This window comes from Haematobia irritans, chromosome 3 (genome assembly GCF_050003625.1).
Source record: "Haematobia irritans isolate KBUSLIRL chromosome 3, ASM5000362v1, whole genome shotgun sequence".
NCBI lineage: Eukaryota > Metazoa > Arthropoda > Insecta > Diptera > Muscidae > Haematobia > Haematobia irritans.
Genome location: NC_134399.1, coordinates 202,030,498 through 202,058,126, shown reverse-complemented (window position 1 = coordinate 202,058,126; position 27,629 = coordinate 202,030,498). Strand labels below are relative to the sequence as shown.

General features: G+C 33.0%; 2 protein-coding genes and 1 long non-coding RNA gene across 3 annotated transcripts in view; 2 read left to right on the top strand and 1 right to left on the bottom strand.

Annotated features, from left to right (window-relative positions):
* Positions 1-675: 675 nt before the first annotated feature.
* Positions 676-9,694, bottom strand: LOC142231624 (uncharacterized). Its single transcript, XM_075302253.1, has 4 exons — positions 9,468-9,694; positions 8,937-9,337; positions 1,538-2,219; positions 676-1,476 (listed from the first exon to the last, which is right to left on the bottom strand). Exons 1-4 carry the CDS (start codon positions 9,530-9,532, stop codon positions 1,401-1,403), a joined length of 1,224 nt encoding a protein of 407 aa, XP_075158368.1. The 5' UTR covers positions 9,533-9,694; the 3' UTR covers positions 676-1,400.
* Positions 9,695-12,754: 3,060 nt separating this feature from the next.
* LOC142231713 (uncharacterized) lies at positions 12,755-13,855 on the top strand. Its single transcript, XR_012720879.1, has 2 exons — positions 12,755-13,241; positions 13,307-13,855. It is a non-coding gene; the product is annotated as an uncharacterized LOC142231713 (long non-coding RNA).
* A 631-nt stretch (positions 13,856-14,486) lies between these two features.
* S6KL (ribosomal protein S6 kinase like) overlaps positions 14,487-27,629 on the top strand; it is a 192,500-nt gene continuing 179,357 nt past the window's right edge. The window contains exon 1 of the mRNA XM_075302249.1: positions 14,487-14,928. Within this exon, the coding sequence (XP_075158364.1) occupies positions 14,680-14,928 (249 nt within the window). The 5' untranslated portion in view covers positions 14,487-14,679. The remainder of the gene's footprint in view (positions 14,929-27,629) is intronic.

The following is a 27,629-nucleotide window of genomic DNA, read 5'->3' as shown; positions in this document are numbered from 1 at the left end:
AAACACACGTTTTTGAAGATTTCAAAGATTTTGTATTGCATTATATCTTATGGACACATATTTCTTTTTACATTCCACCGAATTCCTTTCTAATTGGAGGATGAGATTGAATATAAAATAATTCGACGACAAATAAGGAATAAAAGTGCACATTGTTATTGGTGTAAGTACATGGATTTGAAATGGTGTCACCTTTGGAGGCTGAATGGACGATTTCGGCTGACGAAGGAGACATTCAAATGGAAAATAATTTTTGGTGACATTCTATCGCTTTACAATTTGTCTGCCGTCTTAAAACTTTTTGCCAGTGGAAGCGTTCATCATTCACTATTCTTACATGGTGGTCCAGAAGCGTTATGTTGTCACGGAATGGTATGGCAATTGGTTGATCACAATCTCTTGGATATCGATCTAACGGCGTGTCGCCAAATTAGAATCAATTCCAATTTCGCTCATCGCCATGGTTATATTTATACTATGTTCGGTTTTAGAGTTGAAGATCACTTTATATTCGCGATTACAAAACAAACCAAAATTATAAATGAAAATAAATACATTCCTGTTAAATCATAACATAGTACCGGCTTTAAATCTACAAAATACCAGACAAATCGGTTCAGATATTTCCAGTATATGGACATATAACACAAATATTTCATTTAATTAAACATATCGTTTCATATTTCTTTTATATATTGGATTTATTATTGTTATTTTTTATATTAAATTACATATTTCTTTAATTAATACGAAATTTACGATACCTGAAACTTATTTTCCAATTAATGTTTATATGTATATATATTTCTTATGCATTACCCTAACATTCAGTTTATTTGGATGCAAAGGTATATAGAATGTGTATAATTAAAAAAAAAAGTAAAAATAAACTAAAAAGGCGAAACAAAAACAGTCTAAATGAAATTCTTAACTTCTTACAAAGACGTCTCTTCTTCTAAACGATACTTGCACTTTTTCTTCTTCAGAGGCGATAATGATGCGACAAGTACTAAAGCCAAAACTAATGGATAAATATTTTTTAGTGAAAAGGATCAATTTAAAGCAATAATTAAAATTATAAAATAAACTACTAAAGAAATAGAGAGAAGAAAATAATAATTACAATATAATCAGGAATTGCCAAAGGGTCTGCGCTTGCATTGTATTTGTTCGGATATGAATGAATTATATTAAGATAATGTCTTTCAATAATTTCCAAATGCATTTCGGAGGAGTTGTAGAGAAGTGGGAAAATTAATAGTACAAGTCATTTTCGTACACAATGTAAAAAATGTATCTAAAGTTATTGTTGCGGTTGTTCAATTAATTGGTTCGAATGTTATGGTTTAAATATTTCCTCATATTTTTTTGAGTGTATAGATTACAGTAGTAGACAAGATTTAATGACGTCGGAAAAGCACTTTATGCAAAGCATCTATATCAATTTCTAAGGGAGTTTTGTTCGATGAATGAGAACTGAAAGTAGATAAATTTTAAGTATTTTGAACCCTGTGTTAAAAATTTCCCTTAAACATACCTTGAAGTTCGTATTGCAGGTGCTGTGGGTTTATTTGATGCCCTGGGATTTACCAAGAGACATTTCATTGGCTGACCATCTAATTGACGATTGTGATAAGTGTCCACGGCCTTTTCCGCATGAGCCAATGATTTGTAAATAATTTCGGCTACACCAGGTCTTACTATACGCGAATCATACAATTCACCAATATCCTCAAAAAGCTCCTTAATATCCGATTGCGTTACACTTGGATGTAAATTACTAACAACTATGCGATAACCAGATGACGACGATTTAGCCATTCCATATGAAGAGGAACTGGGCGGTGATGGTGGTGTCAAAGGATTTGAAAATATTCCCATGGAAGCATGTGGATCTGGAGCTCTCTCCAGACGTGATCGCATTTCATATGATAAATGTGAGGAATGCTCACTGGGATAACGTCGCTGAAATGGATCTGGACTACGTTCACGAATTGTTGTTCGAAGTATACCCTTGGCGGGTGGTGGGGGTAAATCGGGTGACATACGCCTTTCATGTCGTGAATTATGAGGAACTTCATACACATCGAATGGATCAAAATGATCATTGTTTCCCAATGAAGACCAAGAATCCAATCGTCTTGGTGCAGGTGGTGCCATATCATACACCATATCATTTCGAACAGTACGGCTAAGTCTTGTGGCAGCAGCATATTCCTCTGTAATTGAATATGAGCGTTAACAAAATTTTGTATTAATTTAAGAACATAGAGATTGATATTGATTTTTTATAACCAACACCATAGAATAGTGGCGGGGGTATAATAAGTTTGTCATTCCGTTTGTAACACATCGATATGTCGATTTCCGACTATATAAAGTATATATATATATATATATATATATATATATATATATATATATATATATATATATATATATATATATATTATTGATCAGGGAGAAATTATAAGATGATATAACCATGTCCGTCTGTTGTAATCACGCTACACTCTTCAATAATGGAGCTATCGTCCTGAAATTTGGCACTAAGGGGTATTCTAGGATCATAAGAGGTGTACCGAATATATTTTGTATCGGTACAGTTTTTGATATAGCCCTTATAAACCGGTCCTCCGATTTTGGGGTCTAGATTCTAGAACTACAATTAGATGTGCTGATACTGTGTGTATACCTCCATGTTTTTGGCATAGCCCCCATTAGACCGATCTCCCAATTTAAATCCTAGTGTTTCTAGAAATTCTAGTTTTTATCCGATTTGCACAAATTGAAAATATACTGGCATTTTATACCCACAAAAAAAACTGTATATGATTTAGTTTTTATGGGTCCATTTGGTAAGGCCTCCATATAGAGCGATTTCAGATCTTGAGGGACAGGAGGTGCACTAATCATGAAAATTACTTGAAACTGAATGTAATATTCCCAGATTCTACTTCTCGTATTCATTTAAATAATGGGGGAAAATTACAAATTAAACTACAGATTTTAGATTTCAAATCAAGGCGTTATTTCACCATTTTCTTGCACACTTACAAGATATGTTTATTATTCCTCTAAAACTCAAACAAAAAATTGTTCTTATAAATCCAGAATCTAATCTAGTCTTCATAGGTAAAATCTTTACACTTATCTTCGGGAAGCGTACTGGTTGAACTGATCTGTCATGAAACCCACCTCAAAATTTCGAAGGAAACTAGTACATATGATTCATGGTGGTGGGTATTTAAGATTCGTCCCGCCCCAACTTACTGCTGTATATACTTGTTTTAATATGTAATGGTATAGTTTCGTTGTTAGCATCAAGGCTAAGAAATTTGAATTCACATTTTAGTCTAGTCCCAATTCCCAACAAAAAAAGGAAAATGAGCACAATTGGTCGTGACGCGAAACCAAGGGCGTTCGGATGTTGTGTACCGTGACTGTACTCATTCGATGGCTATAGTAAAAAATAGTTGGACTAATTTCATCGACCTTTCCAAATTTTTAAAATATCTTAAACTCGACTTTATTATAATGTACCACTTTCTAAATGTTCATAAAGGGTGGTTAAATTGTAAGGACCGATGTTGAATGTGAACCACACCTAAACGCCAAGTGTTTTCCGAATTTTATTTGACATTTTTCTATTTCAGACTTACTCAATTTGAACCATGGACGTCGTGAATGGGCAGAATGGTTCCAAGAAATGGCAACAGTGGATGATCAATTTTCGAAGAAAATCATCTTCAGTGATGAGGCACATTTTCACCTCAGTGGATTTGTCAATAAACAGAATTGCCGCATTTGGGCGAATGAGAATCCAAGAGTGATTGTCGAAAAACCAATGCACCCACAAAGAGTTGGTGCGGTTTATGGGCTGGCGGCATCATTGAGCCGTATTTTTTTTCCAAAATGAGGCCGGTCAGGCAGTTACTGTGAATGGTGTTCGCTATCGTGAGATGATAACGAACTTTTTATGGCCCGAATTGGAAGATATGGATGTGGACGATATGTGGTTTCAGCAGGACGGTGCCACTTGCCACACAGCTAACGAAACAATGGCTCTTTTGCGCAACAAATTCAATGGCCGTGTTATCTCACGTAATGGCGATGTCAATTGACCGTCAAGATCATGTGATTTGATACCGTTGGACTTTTTTCTTTGGGGTTATTTGAAAGAAAAGGTGTACGTCGATAAGCCAGCAACAATTCAAGAGCTAAAGGATGAGATAATTCGGCACATTAACGGCATAGAACCTCCATTATGCCTCAGCGTCATCGAAAATTTGGACCATCGGATGAGGTCGCGGCGCCAATTTGGCCGATATTTTGTTCCATACATAATTGAGTAATACCAATATATCATAATAAAATGAAATTACAATAATTGCCTAAATAGTTTGTGTTTTATTCAAAATCAACATCGGCTCTTGAAATTTTAACCACCCTTTACAATAATAGTATACTAAAGGGTGATTCTTTTGAGGTTAGGATTTTCATGCATTAGTATTTGACAGATCACGTGGGATTTCAGACATGGTGTCAAAGAGAAAGATGCTCAGTATGCTTTGACATTTCATCATGAATAGACTTACTAACGAGCAACGCTTGCAAATCATTGAATTTTATTACCAAAATCAGTGTTCGGTTCGAAATGTGTTTCGCGCTTTACGTCCGATTTATGGTCTACATAATCGACCAAGTGAGCAAACAATTAAATAAGCAAAATTGCCGCATTTGGAGTGAAGAGCAACCAGAAGCCGTTCAAGAACTGCCCATGCATCCCGAAAAATACACTGTTTGGTGTGGTTTGTACGCTGGTGGAATCATTGGACCGTATTTTTTCAAAGATGCTGTTGGACGCAACGTTACGGTGAATGGCGATCGCTATCGTTCGATGCTAACAAACTTTTTGTTGCCAAAAATGGAAGAACTGAACTTGGTTGACATGTGGTTTCAACAAGATGGCGCTACATGCCACACAGCTCGCGATTCTATGGCCATTTTGAGGGAAAACTTCGGAGAACAATTCATCTCAAGAAATGGACCGGTAAGTTGGCCACCAAGATCATGCGATTTGACGCCTTTAGACTATTTTTTGTGGGGCTACGTCAAGTCTAAAGTCTACAGAAATAAGCCAGCAACTATTCCAGCTTTGGAAGACAACATTTCCGAAGAAATTCGGGCTATTCCGGCCGAAATGCTCGAAAAAGTTGCCCAAAATTGGACTTTCCGAATGGACCACCTAAGACGCAGCCGCGGTCAACATTTAAATGAAATTATCTTCAAAAAGTAAATGTCATGGACCAATCTAACGTTTCAAATAAAGAACCGATGAGATTTTGCAAATTTTAGGCGTTTTTTTTTTAAAAAAAGTTATCAAGCTCTTAACAAATCACCCTTTATAAAAAGTCATAAAAATGTAGACACATTGAAGCATCGGATTTATATTTCATTCTTCTCTTGACTATCTACGCACAATTACGGGCCTTACTGGATATTCGCCAGTTTTGTTCAATCCGCTCGCGGTGGAATGACCTATAGGCAGAATCTGGTGGTACCAGACTTCTGGAGAGTTAATCCAATCATGAGTACTGCATGAAACAACCCTTCTGGAAATGCATTCATCAATACATCGAGTTGGAAATCTACCTCTGAAGATTCATATATACCTGCAAAACGCGCCAAATACACGAGTGAATCTAACTCATCGGAGCTTATAATCCACATACTCAAAAAATTGAGGATATCGAAGAGTTTTAATTTCAACTCAAATAAAAATACGTGCATGTTTCGATACATTTGGGCAAATAAACTAACTCTATAAGTGATGCAGATTGATAATGAGTTGGCTTCTAAGTTATGTACCAACGTAACGCCCATTCTAGCACAAGGTCGCCCAACAAAAGCGCCCTAGTTGTTAAATTCGCCCATGATAACAATATCAGAGTATTGAACCAATAAATCGGAAATGCAATTATCATACGATTGTAGCACAAAACAAAACGATATTAATATTAAAATTTTGTCCATTGAAATGATATGTGTTCAATTTGTTACCAGAACGAAAATATTGATTATTATATACAATAGTTCCTATATTATTGAGATCCATAATTAATTTATCTAATTCGTATTAAATGGATTTATCACCGAGAAAATATATAAAATTAAATAACAAAATCCGAAATTTTGATTCTGAATACAATCAAAATAGTATATTGTACTCCGTAAATGTGTTCGGTACACGGTTGCCACAATTGGTAGAATTCTACAAAAAATGGTCGATTTTTTATTGTTTGGTAGGATTGGTGGAATTCTTAATTTTTGGTATATTTTGCAAAATATTCCTAAGAGGAACTTTACGAAATAAATTTTTGATAGAATTTTCCATAGAAATACAAATTTGAGAAAACTTTTCATAGAAATAAAATTTTGAAAAAATTTTCCATAGAAATAAAATGTTGAGAAAATTTTCTATAGAAATAAAATTTGGAGAAAATTATCTAAAGAAATAAAATTTTGTCAATATTTTCTATAGAAGTAAAATATTGAAAAAAATTTTCTATAGAAATACATTTTTGAGAAATTTTTCTATAGAAATAAAATTCTGAGAAATTTTTCTATAGAAAAAAAATTTGAGAAAATTTTCTATAGAAATAAAATTTTGAGAAAATTTTTTATAGAAATAAAATTTTGAGAAAATTTTCTATAGAAATGAAATTTCGAGAAAATTTTCTTTAGTAATAATATTTTGATAAAATATTCTATGGAAATAAAAATTTGAAAAAATTTTCCATAGAAATAAAATGTTGACAAAATTTTCCATAGAAATAAAATTTTGACAAAATTTTCCATAGAAATAACATTTTGACAAACTTTTCTAAAGAAATAAAATTTTGACAAAATTTTCTATAGAAATAAAATTTTGTCAACATTTTCTATAGAAATAAAATTTCGAGGATATTTTCTATAGAAATAAAATTTCGAGAAAATTTTCTATAGAAATAAATTTGTTTTCCTCTGTTGGTTAAGCTACACTTGTAGTTTAGTCAATGTATGGTTTTAAGCTGCAATAAAAAACGACAACAATGCTTATAGAACAAAACCAACAATAACAAAACAAAACGAATGGAAATAAATTTTTGAGAAAATTTTCTTTAGAAATAAATTTTTGAGAAAATTTTCTATAGAAATAAAAATTTGAGAAATTTTTCTATAGAAATAAAATTTTGAGGAAATTTTCTATAGAAGTAAAATTTTGCAAAATATGATTAAGATAAACTACCAAACAAGTTTTTTGATATAATTTTCTCCAAGTTTTTGTAGATTATTTTTTGGCTCCAGTGGCAACCGTGGTCCGTTAGGAGGCTATCTCATAGGCTGTGTTGGCAAAGTTTACTGGTATTAACAATGTGTTATCCCCATCGTCTACGTGGAGAACGGCAGAAAGATCACATCGATCTTTCAAATCAAATCGATTTCGGTCGATCGATTTTTTTAATGAATTTGACTGTAAGTTGTCCAAGTTTACTTCAACCCAAAGGAGCCACCGTGATGCAATGGTTAGCATGTCTGTTTTTCTCCTCTCATTAGTGATGGTGACATTTGTGTCACCTCGTAGTGGTCATACCATATCAAATGTTAAACACCTTTTATTCTCTAAACTACTATTTTTATAGATTGGGAATTTAATTGGAAAAAATTCGTAGACAAATTTGTAGACAAAATATGGAACGGTAGGCGAGATATTCCCAATTCAACATTTTGCGTCTTTTGGGAACTTTTAACCCAGAAATATAAATATATAGTATGTATTAACTGCACTTCGGGCAGAACAGCTGCAACGACATCCACCGTCAGTTCACCGTAATGACTCCATTAAAATTTTCTGCAAATTAAATTTTCCCCGCAATACAATTTGATGAAATTTGCTTTTAAATTTTTTTAATGGTTTTGACTGTAAATTGTCCGTGTTTACTTCAACCCAAAGGAGTCACCGTGATGCAATGGTTATCATGTCTGTTTTTCTCCTCTCATTAGTGATGGTGGCATTTGTGTCACCTCGTAGTGGCCATACCATGTTAGACTCGTTTAACTATAAAATCGGACTTATAATCATATCAAATGTTTTTTCTCTAAACTACTATTTTTATGGATAGGGAATTTAATTGGGAAAATTTGTAGACAAAATGTGGAACGTTAGGCAAGATATTCCCAATTCAACATTTTGCGTTTTGGGAACTTTTAACCCAGAAACATAAATATATAGTATATATTAACTGCACTTCGAGCAGAACAGCTGCAACGACATCCACCGTCAGATCACCGTAATGACTACATTACAACTTTCTGCAAATTAAATTTTTCCCGCAAGACAATTTGATGAAATTTGCTTTTACAAAATCTGTTCTCAGATGAAAAACTGTTCAATACTAATGTTCAACATTCTTTGGAATCCTCACAGAGTCGAATTCCCAAAGTATGAATGATTCCAATAGGTCACTTGTAAGGAACATGGAAACTGGGGCAATAAAAATCTTACAATTTTTTGCAATAGATAAAGTAGACGAGAGCAGTGATGCTCCATTAGAATAATTGTTTTGTGATCATTGGCTCATATATCAAATCGCCTCTGTAGAAGCAATTCAATGATAATTGCGAAATATTAGGAATGAAAGATTAATAATAAATAAAGGAAACTAAGATCTCAATCTTAATAAAACTATTGACATTTATCTTACAATTTAGCAAAAACAATGTCATAATCGATTAAGACTTCCTTCCTCCACATTTTTCAAATATGCCTAATTGGTATATATTTACGTAAACATTATTATCCAATATTTTCACCTATTTCAAATTTATATAGCCGGTTTATCAACCCATAGAAATAGGTATAAACCAAACAAGTGCCATACTCATCCACTCACCTTCTTCCATTTTCTCCATGTTATCGTAATCAACATAGCCTCTTGGTATTTCCAATACATCATTTCGCCTCAATGATGATGTGGATAATGATTTATACCCAGAATTTCTTGTCTTTAAACCTCCACCATCGACAGATATTTTACCGACACGTCCGGCATCACCTCCTAGTCGACTATATTTGAAACTACTGCCCTTGTAGGGTTTGATTAATTCCTGCTTTTGTGATAACTTCTTTCGTACATCACCATTATTACGTGTGATTTCGACTAGTTTATCTCGGGCATCACGAATTTTGGCACGATTTTTTTGGATAATTTTGACACGAGCATCTGTAATACGTGCCGCTTCCTTAAAAGCCGGTCTATTTAGTGTTTTCCTTATTGGTGGTTTTTTAACAGGGCTGTAAACAAACAAATGATAAATAAAGAGATTAGGATTTTTTCCACAGAAGAAAATTCGAAAGTCCATTTTAACGCCATTTTTATTTTTCATTTTGGTGTGAATCCTGACTTGCCACAAAACAAACTCACAATCTTTTCGTAGGGGCCACTGAGATTTTTTTGCTCTTAATTATATCATCTAGGCTCATATCCATCTTGGATGTTTTCGATGATATTTAATTTCGGGATTTTCCTACTTCAATGGGATGGTATATATCCAAATAAAAATAAATCCTGGCAAAATCCTCGTGCTTGGTTTATTCCAATAATGGTAGTAAATGATTCTGTGGAGAAGTTGGTGGTTGGTTGTTTATAAAAGAGATGCCAGATGTGTTGCGAACCAGCCATATCGTGGCAACATTGAATCACGGGATTACACAACAGCAACATTCATAAAATCTAATTATCACGGCCAACATAGGGAAATATAAAAATAATGATTGACGTTCCAACTACAAAGATAAATATAGAAAATGTGATGTACGTCATGAAAAACTGTTCAGTCTTAATAGGAGCATTTGATTATACGAATTATAAATGGGGAAGTTTTCATGCCAAATGAACAGTATGGTAATGTTATCGTAAACAGTTAGTGGCAACGTATATGTTTAATACAGAAATAATCGGACTGTATCGTAATGTAAATACAAATTGTAATAGCGTTCACACACTCAGGAATTTTTATTGAACAATCGTACCTAATGCGCTTTACAGACTATCAGTTATTCCCGACGGAATATCGGTGTTTGTAAAGAGTCTTAAGGGCACCTTATACGGTCCGATAAACCCTACGACACAACACGTTGCGGCGACAAATCCACTAGTATAAGGGCATGTTCGCGTGTTGCGGGGACGTGTTGGCATAAAATCAAAACAACTTTGATTTTTTCCGGTTGGGAGGCACAAATCTTCACGTGTAAGGGGATGTTCGCCAAACATTAGCAAAAACAAATTTATTTTCATAATTAAAACCAGCATTTCTGCAATGAAATTAATGAAGCGCATTACAGACTATCAGTTATTCCGGACGACAGTGCTCGTGTCGAACATATCCCATATATTGTGCACATTATAAGTTAAGTCCGAAGGCATAATCGATACTGCTGCATGTTTATGGGATCGATAACACATTTGCCGATTATTTAGTCATCGCCGACAAGTCGTATCGATCCGTCACTCTGTAAGATTCTTTACAAACACCGACATTCCGTCCGGAATAACTGATAATCTGTAAAGCGCATGAGGGATCGCTAATTCAGCTTGGAATTTTTATTGTTTCTTCCATTTTTACTGAAAAAATGGCTTTAAACCTAACTTTTCGTCCATCTTCATTGTTTGTGTTTATGCTTCTTCTTATTTCTTCATGTTGTTATCATAATTGTTCGTGCAGTGTGAGGGTACAACTTGAACGAACACACAACAAATAGGCGAACTTCTGTCGTAGTGTTTATCCGACCGTCTAAGGTCCGCTTTACAGTGTGTCGGATCGATATGACTTGTCGGCGATGACTAAATAATCGGTAAATGTGTTATCGATCCCATAAACATGCAGCAGTATCGATTATGCCTTCGGACTTTACTTATAGTGTGCACAATATATAGGATATGTTCGACACGAGCACTGTCGTCCGGAATAACTGATAATCTGTAAAGCGCATAATGCGCCTTGCAGACTATAACAGCCTATTTCTGCTATCCGAATTCTAGTCTTCGTTCGCATACAAAACGAAAAACAGCTGATTTTGGTTTCTCCAAGGGGTATATAAACGAAAATCGAAACGAAAGTCAATGCGAACGAAGACGTAACGTAATCTCTAAAATTGGGTTTCTCTAACTCGATTCGTTCGCATTTTGTCGAAATGAAATGGCAAAACCACTCACTTGGTAAATGCCTTTCGTTTTGTGGAAAAAACGCATTTATAAATAAGGAAAACCAGAATAATTGATAAATTGATTAAAGCTTTTAGTGTAAATATGTGATAAAAGTGGTTTATATCGATCTATTTTTTCTTTATAACCGCCATAGAGACCGTTTAAGGGAAAGTCTAACACGAACAAACACATACATTTCGAATGATACACTCATTAAAAGGAGAACTGAATTGTAATTATTTTAGAAATATGGAAATACAAATCCTTATCTCTCTACGCGGGCTAATTTGTTAAAAAAAATATATTGAGCTAAAGGCCGGTATGGTAGCAAAAATTTATTTAAGTCTACAACAGAAAACCAGGGCTGTGTACACAAATTTTTGCTGCCAAAATATGCTTTTGACAACCCTGTTATTTTCATTAGAGGTGCGTACCAGCTTACGAAATTGAACGCTACCGAAAATTTCGTTAGCATAAATAGCAATGCATTTCTTATGGGAATGAAATTTTTCGCTAGAGGTGCATACCGGCCTTAAACCAAATATGAGAAGCGGGAAAATTTTGCCAAATGAACGGCGATGCCAGCCCTGTCAGCATTTCAAAGATCCATTTCATCCTCATCGCTACCACAGACTCGTAAGTGACACTGCAAAAATCGCCAACTGTGATAGTATTTTGCCATCACTATTCGCATAATAGTATATTGCCATCACTATTGTTGCAAGAGCCATTTTATATTTTGTGAAACACCAATCACAACTAGCTTCTTATAATTTATTTAAATAAAAACGGTAATGAAGTGATGAAAACATAGTTATTTCGCTTAAAATTGTAAAAGGTATATTGGTGAACAATTTTTGACTTTCCAAATGGAATAAAGTGATAGTTTTTCAAATATTTTTCCAGACACGCTGCCTCCATTGGAAATAAAAGCGCTGGCTGATAAACGCTACAACATGTAACTTGCAACTTGTAACTCAACATCAATCTTTTCTTAATGCATAAAAATATGTTACATGTGATGTGATAGTCGTATAAATGTTATATTTATGAGAATTTATAAATGTTTAATAAAATTAATAAACATCTATAAAATCGTGTTTTACTTGACCATAATGATTCTTTTACAACTATCTTAAAATGCACTTTCTCCGATTGTTTGAAGGGGCTCTTATTGGCGCCCTTATAAATGTATCCAGAAGGGCACCTAATAATTGCACTCATGCGATACTTTTTTGTACTAACTTGGCGTGGTACAACTTCCGAATAGTAACGGCGCTTTTCCGAGGAGTTTTGGATATCGTATACGACTGTTTTCGACGTAGTGGGGATTCTCAGAAGCGCCCCCATATTCAAAAAATGTTGGCAGGGAGATTGCATTTTATGGAAAATAATTTTTAAAATGTATGGGCCTTTTCCAGGAAATTGAAATAATTGAGATCTGGTAATGCTAGCATTTGATAGTAACGTAAGCCATCCCAACCCAATAAACACAGGATGAGCGTTTTTCAAATGCAACAACTTTTCAGTTTGAGGGTAAATATAATTTTCAACATAAATTCAACTTGACTTGAAATAGCTCATCTTCAATACACCTTCAAATTGCTTGCGAATTACTTCCAATTTGCCAAAATGTTGACGAAATCTTTGAAAAGGTGTTGAAGATAATATGAGAAAACTTTGACAAAACACTACCCTAAAATGCAAGGAAAAAACCATGTGGTTTTCCATACTTATTTGTGCAACGAAGTTCGTGGTCAATTGCAAGAAATAAAAAAAATGGAAAATTTTAGACAAATAACCAAATAGTTTATTAAAAGAGGTAAGTGAAAATAAAAAATGAAATAAAACTTTAATGAAGTCACTAAATGTATATCTCTTTGCAGAAAACTAAAATTATGGATTCTACGTTCTTGAAAACATTAAAAAGCTGACCGATGAAAAAATGGTGGACAATTAACTGGAATTGCTTCAAATAGTTTATAAAAATTGGTACGTCAATATGAAAAATTAAATCAACACTTTAGAGAAGTCACTAAATTTAAATCTCTTTGCAGAAAACTAAAATCTTTGGATGCTACATTCTTGCAAACATTCAGAAGCTGACCAATGAAAAAAGAGTGGCTTATCGACAAGAAACAGTTTCCAGAAACATTACAAGTGCAACCAATTAAAATTGTTAAAAACAACAAATTGTTGAAATCAACAACTTCTGGATGAAAATGTGCATCACATCGTCAGTTTAATTCATATGCTATTATCAGTTTAAAATGGATATTTTGTGAATTCGTTCTGCTGGAAATCAATTCTAACACGTGGTCCAGTACGTTCCTAATTTGAAATTGCCCACATGTTAATAAATTTTAATGCTGTTTTATGACACCAAAAGGAAGGAAAACGAATTATCAATACAAAAGTGTTTACTAATAATGTTTAAGATATTTAAAGTTTTGTTGTTTGTTTTTTTTTTTTTTTTGTTCTTATTTGTTGATATGTTTAATAAGATTATTATTTATCAATTGGTATTGTAGTGTATTATGTAGTGTAGTGTATTATTATATATTTTATTTTGATGAAAATGAATAAATTATACAAAATTCATAGAATTTTGGCTTTGACTTTCAATTTGAAGTGGGGATATCATTCATAAAAATTTAGGTTGAAAAGTATTTGCAACGATGTTAATTTTGAATTTGATTCGCATCCAAAATTGTTTGACAAATTATTGAGTAGCAATGCATTTCAATTTGAGGATAACACTTGAGATATTATTGCTAATGTGTTGAATTTCACTGTTGAGGGTAATGTCTGTTTTTTGTTGAGAACGCGATTTTCTCAACAATTTTTCAACTTGAATATTACCCTAATCCTTTGAAAAAATGTTTGAAAAATTGTTGAAATTTAGCATTTTGCAAACGTTTGTGTTTATTGGGATGCGAACGAACGAAAGGAAGTTAGAGAAACCCAAATCTAGACGAAAGTGAGTGACTACCGTTCGTTCGCAATTGCTTTCGTTCGGATATCAGAAATAGGCTGTAAATTAAATCGAACTTTGAAATGCTTTTGTGCTTATTTTCATTTACCCAACACCGCTATCGTTGTGTTTTATTTGTATGTAGCAAACCGCCGTTAGTCTCACATTATGTAGTGTTTTAATCGAATAAATATCGATATCACAGTTATCGAATACAAATTTTTCGATACAAAAAGCAAAACCTTATTCGATATTTCATTCAATCAATACGAGTCAGAAAAATAGAAACAATAAGAAGGAATATAGCTTATAAAATTTCTAGAAAGTAAAAACAATAACAAAATTAATGTGTGATACTGTAAAGTGGCATTTTAGATATAAACACTAAAGTGGAAGTTCGAGTTTGTGCGTGCGTGTAAAAGAAATTCTCGTTTAATAACATTTTGCAAAATTTTAATGGGCAATGCCAAATCAAGGAATGATTTCCATCAAAAAACGGATAGGAAATTTTCCAGGAATTTGAGCCATCCTCAACTAACAACAACAGCAACACTTCCAACATCTTTACCACCACAACAAAAACACCAACTAGGCACACAAAGGCACCCTAACTACCAACAGGGAGATCCATTTGTAGTTGATGTTAAAAACACAGAAGACTCACAACATCAACTAAACCAACATCAGCAGCAGCGTTTAAAACAGGTAACGTCACCTTACTTTTATTTTGTTTTTTTTTTGTGGTTGCCCAAATTGTTTCTTATTTTCTTTCGTATGGAACAATAGAAAAATGGGTTGTAGTCGTGGAATGGAGGATGTAGAAGGGTGAAAACATACGAGGGACTCTTCAAAAATTATTCTTAGCAGTAAGGACAAAGAAGAGAAAGCTTTTGAGTGATTCAAGAATGGTACTTTTTATTTATCAGAACCATACAAAAATATACATAAATAAAATGGTCACAGTTATCAGATACAAATTGAGGATATTTTAGATATCTCTTCTTGTGAGGTAAACAAATATTGCATCTCATTAAAAGCTTATAGTCAAACGACTATAGACAAAGCTTTGAGATAAATATATTGGAAATATACTTTCTATTTATTACATAGATACTGAAACAGCTGATATCATTTGTTTATATTCAGATAACTTGTTCTGCCAATGTATGTGGTTCGTTTGTAAACAAGAAGGGTGCAAGCAAACAAGACGGACAGGATGTGGATCCCAAGTTAAGAGTAATCAAATAGCGTTAGTGGGATTTTTTTTTTAATTCATACATTGTTGCTGTATACATCATGGTTAGGGCGTTAGTTTCCAATCTTTTTTGATTACCGGATAATTTAAAATAATTTCCAGGAATGTTAAATGGTATAGAGAGCTGCTAGCAAAATAAATAAATATAATATATTAAAATAAATTGGCATATGTGTACAAACAATATATTAAAGCTAATCGGCCCCTTTTTTTTCATATAATGGGTTTTCCCAGTAACAGGTGTTATTTTAATATACCCGGTATTTTAGTAGGTGTCACGTTTGAAGCTTTTATTTTTGTAAATTTCATAAGGAACCACTAAAATTGAATTCTAATACTAATATATATTTAATTTTAATAGTAATATATACGGAGGTAAATAGCGTCCTTGGCTTTCTGTGTTTTATAAAGTACTGGGATCACATCCGTCGACATTTTACCTTCCTTGTCAGACCAATTCTGGAATAATGCTTTCCTTTATTCTAGGACATTAAATTGAATCTATAAAGATACAATTCATATTGTTTAACCTGAGGCAACTTCACTGGGATGATGGTTTTACACTGTCCCCTTACACTTAGGTTAAAGTGGCATACCGATTAAGTTTCAGGCTCACTTAGACTATTCAGTCCATTGTGATGGTTCACTTTGGGTTGGGTGAACTACCAGAATTTGTTCTGATAATTGGTTGATAGTTTTGCTGCAAGTAGAGGATGCTGATGAGGAATGTGGTAATTCCGAAACGTGCGTCCATCCAACCATCTTGTAGTCTATAGGGCTTTGCCCAAATAAATTTGACAAACATTCTGTTGGTTAAGTTACTCTTATAGTTTAGTCAATGCAATGGTTTTTAAGCTGATATCAAAACAACAAATATGATTGAAGTACAAATCAACAAAATCTTACACTTAGTTTAATACACTTGAAATAGATTTCATTTGTAAAGTCGATTTCAAGGAATTTCAAACACGGTTGGTACAGAATTCTACTAAAAATGCTACATTTTTTTACTGTGGTAGATTAGTAGAATTCTTGATGTGCTTCACAAATTTTCTATAGAAATACAATTTTGACAAAATTTTCTATAGAAATAAAATTTTGACAAAATTTTCCATAGAAATAAAACTTTGACAAAATTTTCCATAGAAGTAAAATTTTGAATAAAGAAATAACATTTTGCAAATTTTTCTATCGAAATAAAATATTGACAAAATCTTCTATAGAAATAAAATTTTGACAAAATTTTCTATAGAAATAAAATTTTGACAAATTTTTCTATAGAAATGAAATTTTGACAAAATTTTCTATAGAAATAAAATTTTGACAACATTTTCTATGGAAATAAAATTTTGAGAAAATTTTCTTATTTTGACAAAATTTTCTATAGAAATAAAATTTTGACAAAAAGAAATAAAATATTGAAAAAATTTTCTATAGAAATAAAATATTGACAAAATTTTCTATAGAAATAAAATATTGATAACATTTTCTATAGAAATAAAGTCTTGACAAAATTTTATAAAAAATTTTTAAAAAAAAAATTTTAACAAAATTTTCTATAGAAATAAAATTTTGACAAAATTTTCTAAAGAAATAAAATTTTGACAAAATTTTCTATAGAAATAAAATGTTGACAAAATTTTCTATAGAAATAAAATTCTGACAACATTTTCCATAGAAATAAAATTTTGTCAATATTTTCTATAGAAAAAAATTTTGAAAAAAATTCCTATAGAAATAAAATTTAGACAAAATTTTCTATAGAAATAAAATTTTGACAAAATTTTCTAAAGGAATAAAATTTTGACAAAATTTTCCATAGAAATAAAATTTTGTCAATATTTTCTATAGAAATAAACTTTGAAAAAAATTCCTATAGAAATAAAATTTTGACATTTTCTATAGAAATAAAATTTTGACAAAATTTTCTTTAGAAATGAAATTTTGGCAAAATTTTCTATGGAAATAAAATATTGACAAAATTTTCTATAGAAACAAAATTTTGACAAAATTTTCTATAGAAATAAAATTTTGACAAAATTTTCTATAGAAATAAAATTCTGACAACATTTTCCATAGAAATAAAATTTTGTCAATATTTTCTATAGAAATAAACTTTGAAAAAAATTCCTATAGAAATAAAATTTTGACATTTTCTATAGAAATAAAATTTTGACAAAATTTTCTTTAGAAATGAAATTTTGACAAAAATTTTCTATGGAAATAAAATATTGACAAAATTTTCTATAGAATAACATTTTGACAAAATTTTCTATAGAAATAAAATTTTGTCAATTTTTTATATAGAAATTAAAATTTGTCAATATTTTCTATAAAAAAAGATATTGAAAAAATTTTCTATAGAAATAAAATTTAGACAAAATTTTATATAGAAATACAATTTTGACAAAATTTTCTATTGAAATGAAATTTCGAAAAATTTTCCATAGAAGTAACATTTTGACAAAATTTTCTATAGAAATAAAATATTGTCAATATTTATTTATTTATTTTATTTTATTTTTATTTACGACAATACAATAAGCCAGAAAGGCCAATAATAGCGCATTTGTAAAGAAATTAAAATTTGTCAATATTTTCTATAAAAAAAATATTGACAAAATTTTCTATAGAAATAAAATTTAGACAAAATTTTATATAGAAATAAAATTTTGACAAAATTTTCTATAGAAATGAAATTTTGAAAAAATTGTCCATAAAAGTAAAATTTTGACAAAATTTTCTATAGGAATAAAATTTTCACAAAATTTTCTATAGAAATAAAATTTTGAAAAAAAATTCCATATCTTAGGTTTTTTACTATATCTTAGGTTTTTTAGGTTTAGTATCACAATAAAAAGAAATCCATAGAAATAAAATTTTGACAATTTCTATAGAAATAAAATTTTGTCAAAATTTTCTATTGAAACAAAATTTTGACAAAATTTTTTATAGAAATAAAACTTTGACAAAAAAATTTTCTATAGAAATACAATTTTGACAAAATTGTGCTATAGAAATAAAATTTTTACAAAATTTTCTATAAAAATAAAATGCATACAAAATTTTCTATAAAAATAAAATTTTTCAAAATAAGATTTTTTTGTTGGATAGTTTTTTTGGTAAAATGTTCTTCAAATTTGGGTAGATTATTTTGGTAGATTATTTGGGCTCAAAATAAAATTTTGACAACATTTTCTATAGAAATAAAATTTTGACAAAATTTTCTATTGAAACAAAATTTTGACAAAATTTTTTATAGAAATAAAACTTTGACAAAAAATTTTCTATAGAAATACAATTTTGACAAAATTTTGCTATAGAAATAAAATTTTTACAAAATTTTCTATAAAAATAAAATTTTTACAAAATTTTCTATAAAAATAAAATTTTGCAAAATAAGATTTTTTTGTTGGATAGTTTTTTGGTAAAATTTTCTTCAAATTTTGGTAGATTATTTTGGGCTCGAGTGGGAATCGTGATTTCTAATCGAATTTTAGTAGATTTCGAGCCTAATGTGAATGTGGTATTAGTTTGTAGAGGATGAAAGTTCTTTGAATTGATGATCCCTTAGAGCACTATAGGTCCATTCTGATTCCTCGAGATAATTTTCTCAACTTCTTCGTGAGGTTGTCCCCTTAAAAGTTGCTGACCAACTTCCATTTGTATGTCTTCTTTAAAGTTGCTTAAAACATTCAACCAGAGGCCCAGATGAGGACGAATATATTCCCTAAGCCACACTCCCGCAGATCGGATCTTGTTTCCTCTAAAGGATAATGCTAGGTCCAAACACCATGGCAAATGTAATCAATTTTAAGCTTTATGTTCTGTTCATCGCCATCTGAATTTTGTCATTCTAATGGTTCTTTACGTCCCATATCAACTTAATTTTCTCGCAATCTTCCGAAGAGACCCAACGTCCTCGCCATAGTTCATCATATTTGACATAAATCCTGTAAAGATATAAAAACAGCGGAGGACATTATTCGTTCCACGAGCGTCCTCCTCAGCCAGCGCATCTGCTCCTTCATTTCCCATTATTCCACAATGTCCATGTGCCCAACACAGAACTACATTATTCTGTTCAACGAGGACCTTAATAGCTGCTTGACTGTCTATGAAGAAGCTGCTAGCGCTTCTGAATAATAGTCTTCTTCTAAATGATAATGCTGGGTCCAGACACCATGGCAAATGTAATTATCTTTAAGGCTTATTCTGTTCATCGCCATCAGAATTTCGCCATTCCTATGGATCTTTTTATGCTAAATAAATTCCGTAATGTAGTAACATAATACTAAACGATTTTATAATTTTTAATAGATAAAATTTTGTACACTTGGTTTTGTAGTTAACAAGGGTAAATAAATAAAACTAAGTATAGTTGCCTACCCAATCTCTTCCTATTACACATATTGTGTTTCCTATCACGATTCGGAAACCCTATTTTGTTCAACAACCCTTGCTACGTCTTTGTTTGTTGTAGCTGTAGCAGCACAACAAAATAAAGAGGGCATTGGGTGTTGGGTTGTTTGATGGACATAAGTAATATTACTGCACTACCGAAAACCACCAAGTCAAAGAAAATGCTAAGAGTTTATTGCCTTCAATAATAAGAATGGCAATAGCCCTACATCTCTGTGCTATTTACTTCAACTGAAGTCTTTGTAGCTTTGTGATGTTACTGCGAATTATTTTGATTTTATTCCGCCTCTTGTGTGGAGGGGGCTTTCTTCGCCTCTTTCACAAGTTATATACACAAATTTGTTGTTGTTTTTTAGATATTTGTGTTATTTGATGATTTTTTAGCTTTTATGGAATCGCTGAGCGGAATAAATAAGTCTGCCTAATTTTTTTGCTGCGTAGTTTTGTGTCAATGAACTCGTTTCTTACCCCAATGTTTGGTGTTGCACAAATAGTGATAGATAGATAAACGTATTTTTATACCCTTCATCATACGATGGGGACATTCTTACTTTGTAGTTCTCTTGTTAATGCATTTAAGCCACTAATGCCACATTTTTTTGCCAGCTGATTAAATATTCAATGTTAACGACCCAAAAGCAAGAAAACTAAACAAGAGAAAATTATACGGTAGAATATGCTGCAAAGCCTCTTGAACAGTTTTAACTAAGTTTACTAAAAGCTTCCTGATTTAACGAAGCCCGCCTAAAGGCGGGGTTGGACATTAGAGGGTTAAATAATGTTCTGAGAACCCATAATGTATATATCTATGATAGTCGGAGAATTTGCAGCCTTAAGACTCTCGTTAACTTCTCAATTAATAAGGACATCGGTTTGGAAACATCAACGAAACTCGGGTTGCCAGTGAATATCATATGTATGATTTTCGACTATTCCAAAATTCGGAATAATTGAATTTTTATTTTATAAAATTCTTTCATACTTTGAAAATTTTTCTCATTTTGAAATTTTGAATGTGTCGAATATTTACCCTTTCACTAGGGAGCCACCGTGGTGCAATGGTTAGCATGCCCGCCTTGCATACACAAGGTCGTGGGTTCGATTCCTGCTTCGACCAAACACCAAAAAGTTTTTCAGCGGTGGATTATCCCACCTCAGTAATGCTGGTGACATATCTGAGGGTTTCGAAGCTTCTCTAAGTGGTTTCACTGCAATGTGGAACGCCGTTCGGACTCGGCTATAAAAAGGAGGTCCCTTGTCAATGAGCTTAACATGGAATCGGGCAGCACTCAGTGATAAGAGAGAAGTTCGCCAATGTGGTATCACAATGGACTGAATAGTCTAAGTGAGCCTGATACATCGGGCTGCCACCTAACCTAACCTAACCTACCCTTTCACTACCGTTGTCCACCTGGGAGGACATGACTTTGAGCGTCGGTTATACATTATCCTTGTAGGCTTTATTTCAAATTTTTGTTAGAGTAAGTTAAGGGGGTCCTTCTAATATTAACAGTTTTATATAGTCGAGCATGTGTATCGTCAATTTTATGCAAGTTTTTTCTATGGAAAAAGTGAAATCCCCAGTTTTTGTCATTTCTGATATTGCCCTTGAGCAATTAAGGTGACCTATTTATAGTATATAATTGTTGATTTTTCCTGTATGAGAGGAAGTGTTATTTAACTAAAAGGACATACAAAATTGAAAATTGGGTGTACGGTATATACAGGGTAAATCGATTTAGTCATGTCCTCTATAGTGGACATCGGTAGCCAAAGGTTGCGAAATTTATAAAACCGTTTAATTGGTATTAAACTAAAAATGTAATATGCAGTGACAAAATTCAAAATTATTATAAAAGAGAGATTGCATGAGGCTCTGTAAATCCCATAGCAGCTGGAAAAATATTTTTATTACTTTGAGATTTGAAGGAACTCGACACAATTTTAGTAAAAATAATTCAAGCACTGAAAAGTCTAAATTTTCTACCCAACCGGTTCGTAAAATAAACCGATATTCATCCTATGTAAAGGGTGATTCTTTTGAGGTTAGGATTTTCATGCATTAGTATTTGACAGATCACGTGGGATTTCAGACATGGTGTCAAAGAGAAAGATGCTCAGTATGCTTTGACATTTCATCATGAATAGACTTACGATCTGCCACAACGTCGAATTTTCAGTGAATGGGCCCTAGAAAAGTTGGCAGAAAATCCGCTTTTTTATCGACAAATTTTGTTCAGCGATGAGGCTCATTTCTGGTTGAATGGCTACGTAAATAAGCAAAATTGCCGCATTTGGAGTGAAGAGCAACCAGAAGCCGTTCAAGAACTGCCCATGTATCCCGAAAAATGCACTGTTTGGTGTGGTTTGTACGCTGGTGGAATCATTGGACCGTATTTTTTCAAAGATGCTGTTGGACGCAACGTTACGGTGAATGGCGATCGCTATCGTTCGATGCTAACAAACTTTTTGTTGCCAAAAATGGAAGAACTGAACTTGGTTGACATGTGGTTTCAACAAGATGGCGCTACATGCCACACAGCTCGCGATTCTATGGCCATTTTGAGGGAAAACTTCGGAGAACAATTCATCTCAAGAAATGGACCGGTAAGTTGGCCACCAAGATCATGCGATTTGACGCCTTTAGACAATTTTTTGTGGGGCTACGTCAAGTCTAAAGTCTACAGAAATAAGCCAGCAACTATTCCAGCTTTGGAAGACAACATTTCCGAAGAAATTCGGGCTATTCCGGCCGAAATGCTCGAAAAAGTTGCCCAAAATTGGACTTTCCGAATGGACCACCTAAGACGCAGCCGCGGTCAACATTTAAATGAAATTATCTTCAAAAAGTAAATGTCATGGACCAATCTAACGTTTCAAATAAAGAACCGATGAGATTTTGCAAATTTTATGCGTTTTTTTTTTTAAAAAGTTATCAAGCTCTTAACAAATCACCCTTTATATCCTATAAAGGGTGATACGGGCAAAATTTGGTCAAGGGAAAACGCGTGTAAATCGGTGAAATCGTTTATTTAAAAAATCAAATTAAATTTCTTTTTCAAGTTCAATTAGTATAAAATTTAGGAAAAATATTCAGTTAGACACCTGCCATCAGATTTTGTACAGCCACCTTGTCCACCTTCTTCGCCGCAGAAAGCCAGTTTGCCTTGAACTGCTGCTCGTCCTTAGCAGTTTTTTGGTCTTCTTTAGGTTCCGCTTGACAATAGCCCAGTATTTCTCAATTGGGCGGAGCTCTGGCGTGTTGGGAGGGTTCTTGTCCTTGGGAACCACCTGCACGTTGTTGGCGGCGTACCACTCCGTGGCTTTTTACCGTAATGGCAAGATGCCAAATCCGGCCAAAACAGTACGGAACAACCGTGTTTCTTCAGGAAAGGCAGCAGACGTTTATTCAAACACTCTTTCACGTAAATTTCTTGGTTGACAGTCCCGGAAGCTATGAAAATGCTGCTTTTCAAGCCACAGGCACAGATGGCTTGCCAAACCAGATATTTCTTTGCGAACTTTGACAGTTTTATGTGCTTGAAAATATCTGCTACCTTTCCCCTTTCTTTTGCCGTATAAAACACCTGTCCCGGAAGCTGCTTGTAGTCGGCTTTGACGTAGATTTCGTCGTCCATTACCACGCAGTCAAACTTCGTTAGCATCGTCGTGTACAGCTTCCGGGATCGCGCTTTGGCCGTCGTATTTTGTTTATCATCGCGATTTGGAGTCACTACCTTCTTGTAAGTCGATAGTCCGGCTCGTTTTTTGGCTCGATGCACGGTTGTAGACGATACACTCAGCTTATTTGCGGCACCTCGGAGAGAGAGGTTAGGGTTTCGCTTGAAACTACCGGCAACTCTCTTTGTCGTCTCAGCGGCTTCCGGTTTTCGATGTCCCCCCGATCCAGACTTCCTGGCTGTCGACAAACGTTCCCCAAACACTTTAATTACATTTGTAACGGTTGATTTGGCAACTTTTAGAGATTTTGTCAGCTTTGCGTGCGAGTAGCTCGGATTTTCGCGATGCGCGACCAAAATTTTGATACGCTGCTCTTCTTGCTTGGACGGCATTTTGACAACTGAAGAGTGAATTCCAAAATCAAAATAGGAGCAAAATTCTAAAGGGTGGTTAAAATTTCAAGGGCCAATGTGATTTTGAATAAAACACAAACTATTTAGGAAATTATTGCAATTTTATTCTATTATGATATATTGGTATTACTCAATTATGTATGGAACAAAATATCGGCCAAATGGGCGCCTCGACCTCGGTGGCACACCTTCATCCGATGGTCCAAATTTTCGATGACGCTGAGGCATAATGGAGGTTCTATGCCGTTAATGTGCCGAATTATCTCATCCTTTAGCTCTTGAATTGTTGCTGGCTTATCGACGTACACCTTTTCTTTCAAATAACCCCAAAGAAAAAAGTCCAACGGTGTCAAATCACATGATCTTGGCGGCCAATTGACATCGCCATTACGTGAGATAACAAGGCCATTGAATTTGTTGCGCAAAAGAGCCATTGTTTCGTTAGCTGTGTGGCAAGTGGCACCGTCCTGCTGAAACCACATATCGTCCACATCCATATCTTCCAATTCGGGCCATAAAAAGTTCGTTATCATCTCACGATAGCGAACACCATTCACAGTAACTGCCTGACCGGCCTCATTTTGGAAAAAATAAGGCCCGATGATACCGCCAGCCCATAAACCGCACCAAACAGTCACTCTTTGTGGGTGCATTGGTTTTTCGACAATCACTCTGGATTCTCATTCGCCCAAATGCGGCAATTCTGTTTATTGACGAATTCACTGAGGTGAAAATGTGCCTCATCACTGAAGATAATTTTCTTCGAAAATTGATCATCCACTGTTGCCATTTCTTGGAACCATTCTGCCCATTCACGACGTCCATGGTTCAAATTGAGTAAGTCTGAAATAGAGAAATGTCAAATAAAATTCGGAAAAAAACTTGGCGTTTAGGTGTGGTTCACATTCAACATCGGCCCTTACAATTTAACCACCCTTTACACACACACACACCTTCAAAAGGAGGGGTGTTCAGGTTTTTTAAATGCAAAATTGAAAGAAATACGTCAAGTTTATATTGACCAAATTTTGACCGTATCACCCTTTATACAAAATTCAAACCTTAAGGAGTTTTAATGAAGGATTTAATACCCAATTTGCGTTTTTGAACTCGTAAACCAGAACTCGGATAAAAAAGTTATCAAAACTAAGCTTTCGATTATTCAGGAAACAAGCAATTCTATCGATGGTTACATATCAGATCGTGCATTATAATTACGCTTGAAAAGACGGGACTCAAGTAAATGCTGAATAACATAGCACAAAACATAAAATGTTTAATAAATTGAAAATTTGGGAAACATGGATACATTTTAGAAGTCAGGTTATGAAGTCAGCCTATAAGCTCCTATAAGTATTTTGAAAAATACTTCCAAAAATATTCTATGTGACAATGTTACCTAATTTCCAACCAATATCTATAAATTATTATTTTCCAAAATATATATCATACCAAAATACATTCAAAAAAACAACATGTTTAAACAGTATTGAAGATCACATATTAAAATTTGCTTAAGTTTATTTAGGTGAATTGACTCCTTTGACTACCAATGTCCACCTAGGAGGACATCTTGTTATATCCATGATTACATAATTATTCGTCCAAAATTTGTGTTTTTGTACTCTATATTACTAGATTACACCAGTTCTAATTAAAAAATAATTTTGCAATGGCTACTTTTAATTCGGTAGTGAAAGGGTAACGTTGACAATTAGTGAACTTTTTTGTATATTCGAATACACACCTTAATTTTTTTACACAAAAATTCGAATTTGTCAGACACAATGTTTACCAATTATTATATATTTAAGTCACTATACTTTACAAATTTTTTTCCAATGTTTCTTATGACCCACTTTATACTCATCATCTATTCAATATATGTTTGCGATGAGTTGCAAAAATTAATTATTAAAATAACATGCTATTTAAGTGTTCATACAACTTGGCATTTTTAAAATCATTTGACATATGTGCACTATAGAGAATGATTCTCGATTTTCGTTTTGTATACATAAGAGATAAACTACAAATAGCTACAATAAAGGCTGGTATTATATAGGATACCAAATAATAACGCATAATTATTTAAATGTAGTCGTTGATTACCCAAAAATTAGCATAGAAAATAAATAACAAACAAATTGGAGGTTATTGAACTAATTGAATTCTCTAAACCCACAATAGCTAATCCAATTAAGGAGTTACTTGTTGGATCATTAATTAAAGTGTTCTCTTAACAATTGTCATAAATTTTACACCAACCTATATTTTTTTTTAGCAATAAAGTTTCATTATTATTACCATCATCATCACAGGCAAACATTATTAGAATATCCAAAGTTCTATTACTGTCTCCGTTTTGCTGAGCAAATATTGTCAACTAAGTTCCATTTTGATTCACGTGTGTTTATTCTCCCTTCATTTTTGTATAATTTAACGTCTCGATTTGTGTTGTAATAAATATTCATGGCATGAATACTAACGCGTCTATGAATAATTTTGAATAAAATAGGGCTAATGGGCCAAACAGTAAATGTACATAAGGCCAATTGCCTTTAGTTTCTTAATGGAGAAAATTTGAATTAAGCTATTATATTATAAATTGCAAAACATCTACTTTCGAGAAAAGAAATACAATTTCAAAGGCAAATTGGTCCCGGTTATAATAGGGACGTCGTTTTTATTAAGCTAAGACAATTAGAAGGCATATTGATAGCCCAAGTGTGCTTTTTTGAACTGAAGATATATGCAATTCTAGTATAGATTAAAGCTCGACCGGCTTCGGCATTGGGTCAAAAATTGTAGAACGGTCGATCGCTAGTGTGGATTTAATAGACTTTGAGTTAAAATTTAATGATTCAATGTATATAGAAATTAATTATTTCCAAACAAAATATTCTATAAAATATTTTTATTTGGAAATATTATTTTATTTTATTAAAATATTAATTAGGATAATTAATAAATTAATGGAAAATTTTATTATTTTCTTAACTGAATTTATTTTTTAATTTTACTAAAAACTTAATTGTATCGGTTCATTATACCCTACGCCACGCTGTGGAACAGGGTATTATAAGTTAGTGCATATGTTTGCAACACCCTGAAGGAGATGAGATAGACTCAGGGTGTCTTTGGCAAAAATGCTCAGGGTGGGCTCCTGATTCGATATAGCTATGTCCGTCTGTCGGTCTGTCTGTGAACACATTTTTGTGATCAAAGTCTAGGTCGCAGTTTTAGTCCAATCGACTCCAAATTTGTCACAAGTATGTGTTTTAGGTCAGCATAGAGCCCTAGTGATTTTGGAAGAAATCGGTTCAAATTTAGGTATAGCTCCCATATATATCTTTCGCCCGATATGCACTTATATGGACCCAGAAGCCAGAGTTTTACACCAATTTGGTTGAAATTTATCACTAGGAGTACAATTAGTAGTAAAGTCAAGTGTGCCAACTTTTATTGAAATCGGTTCAGATTTAGATATAGCTCTCATATATATCTTTCGCCCGATATGGACTTATATATGCCCAGAAGTCAGATTTTTATCCTGATTTCCTTGAAATTTTGAACAAGGAGAACAATTAGTTCTTTAGTCAAGTGTGCCAAATTTGATTGAAATCGGTTCAGAT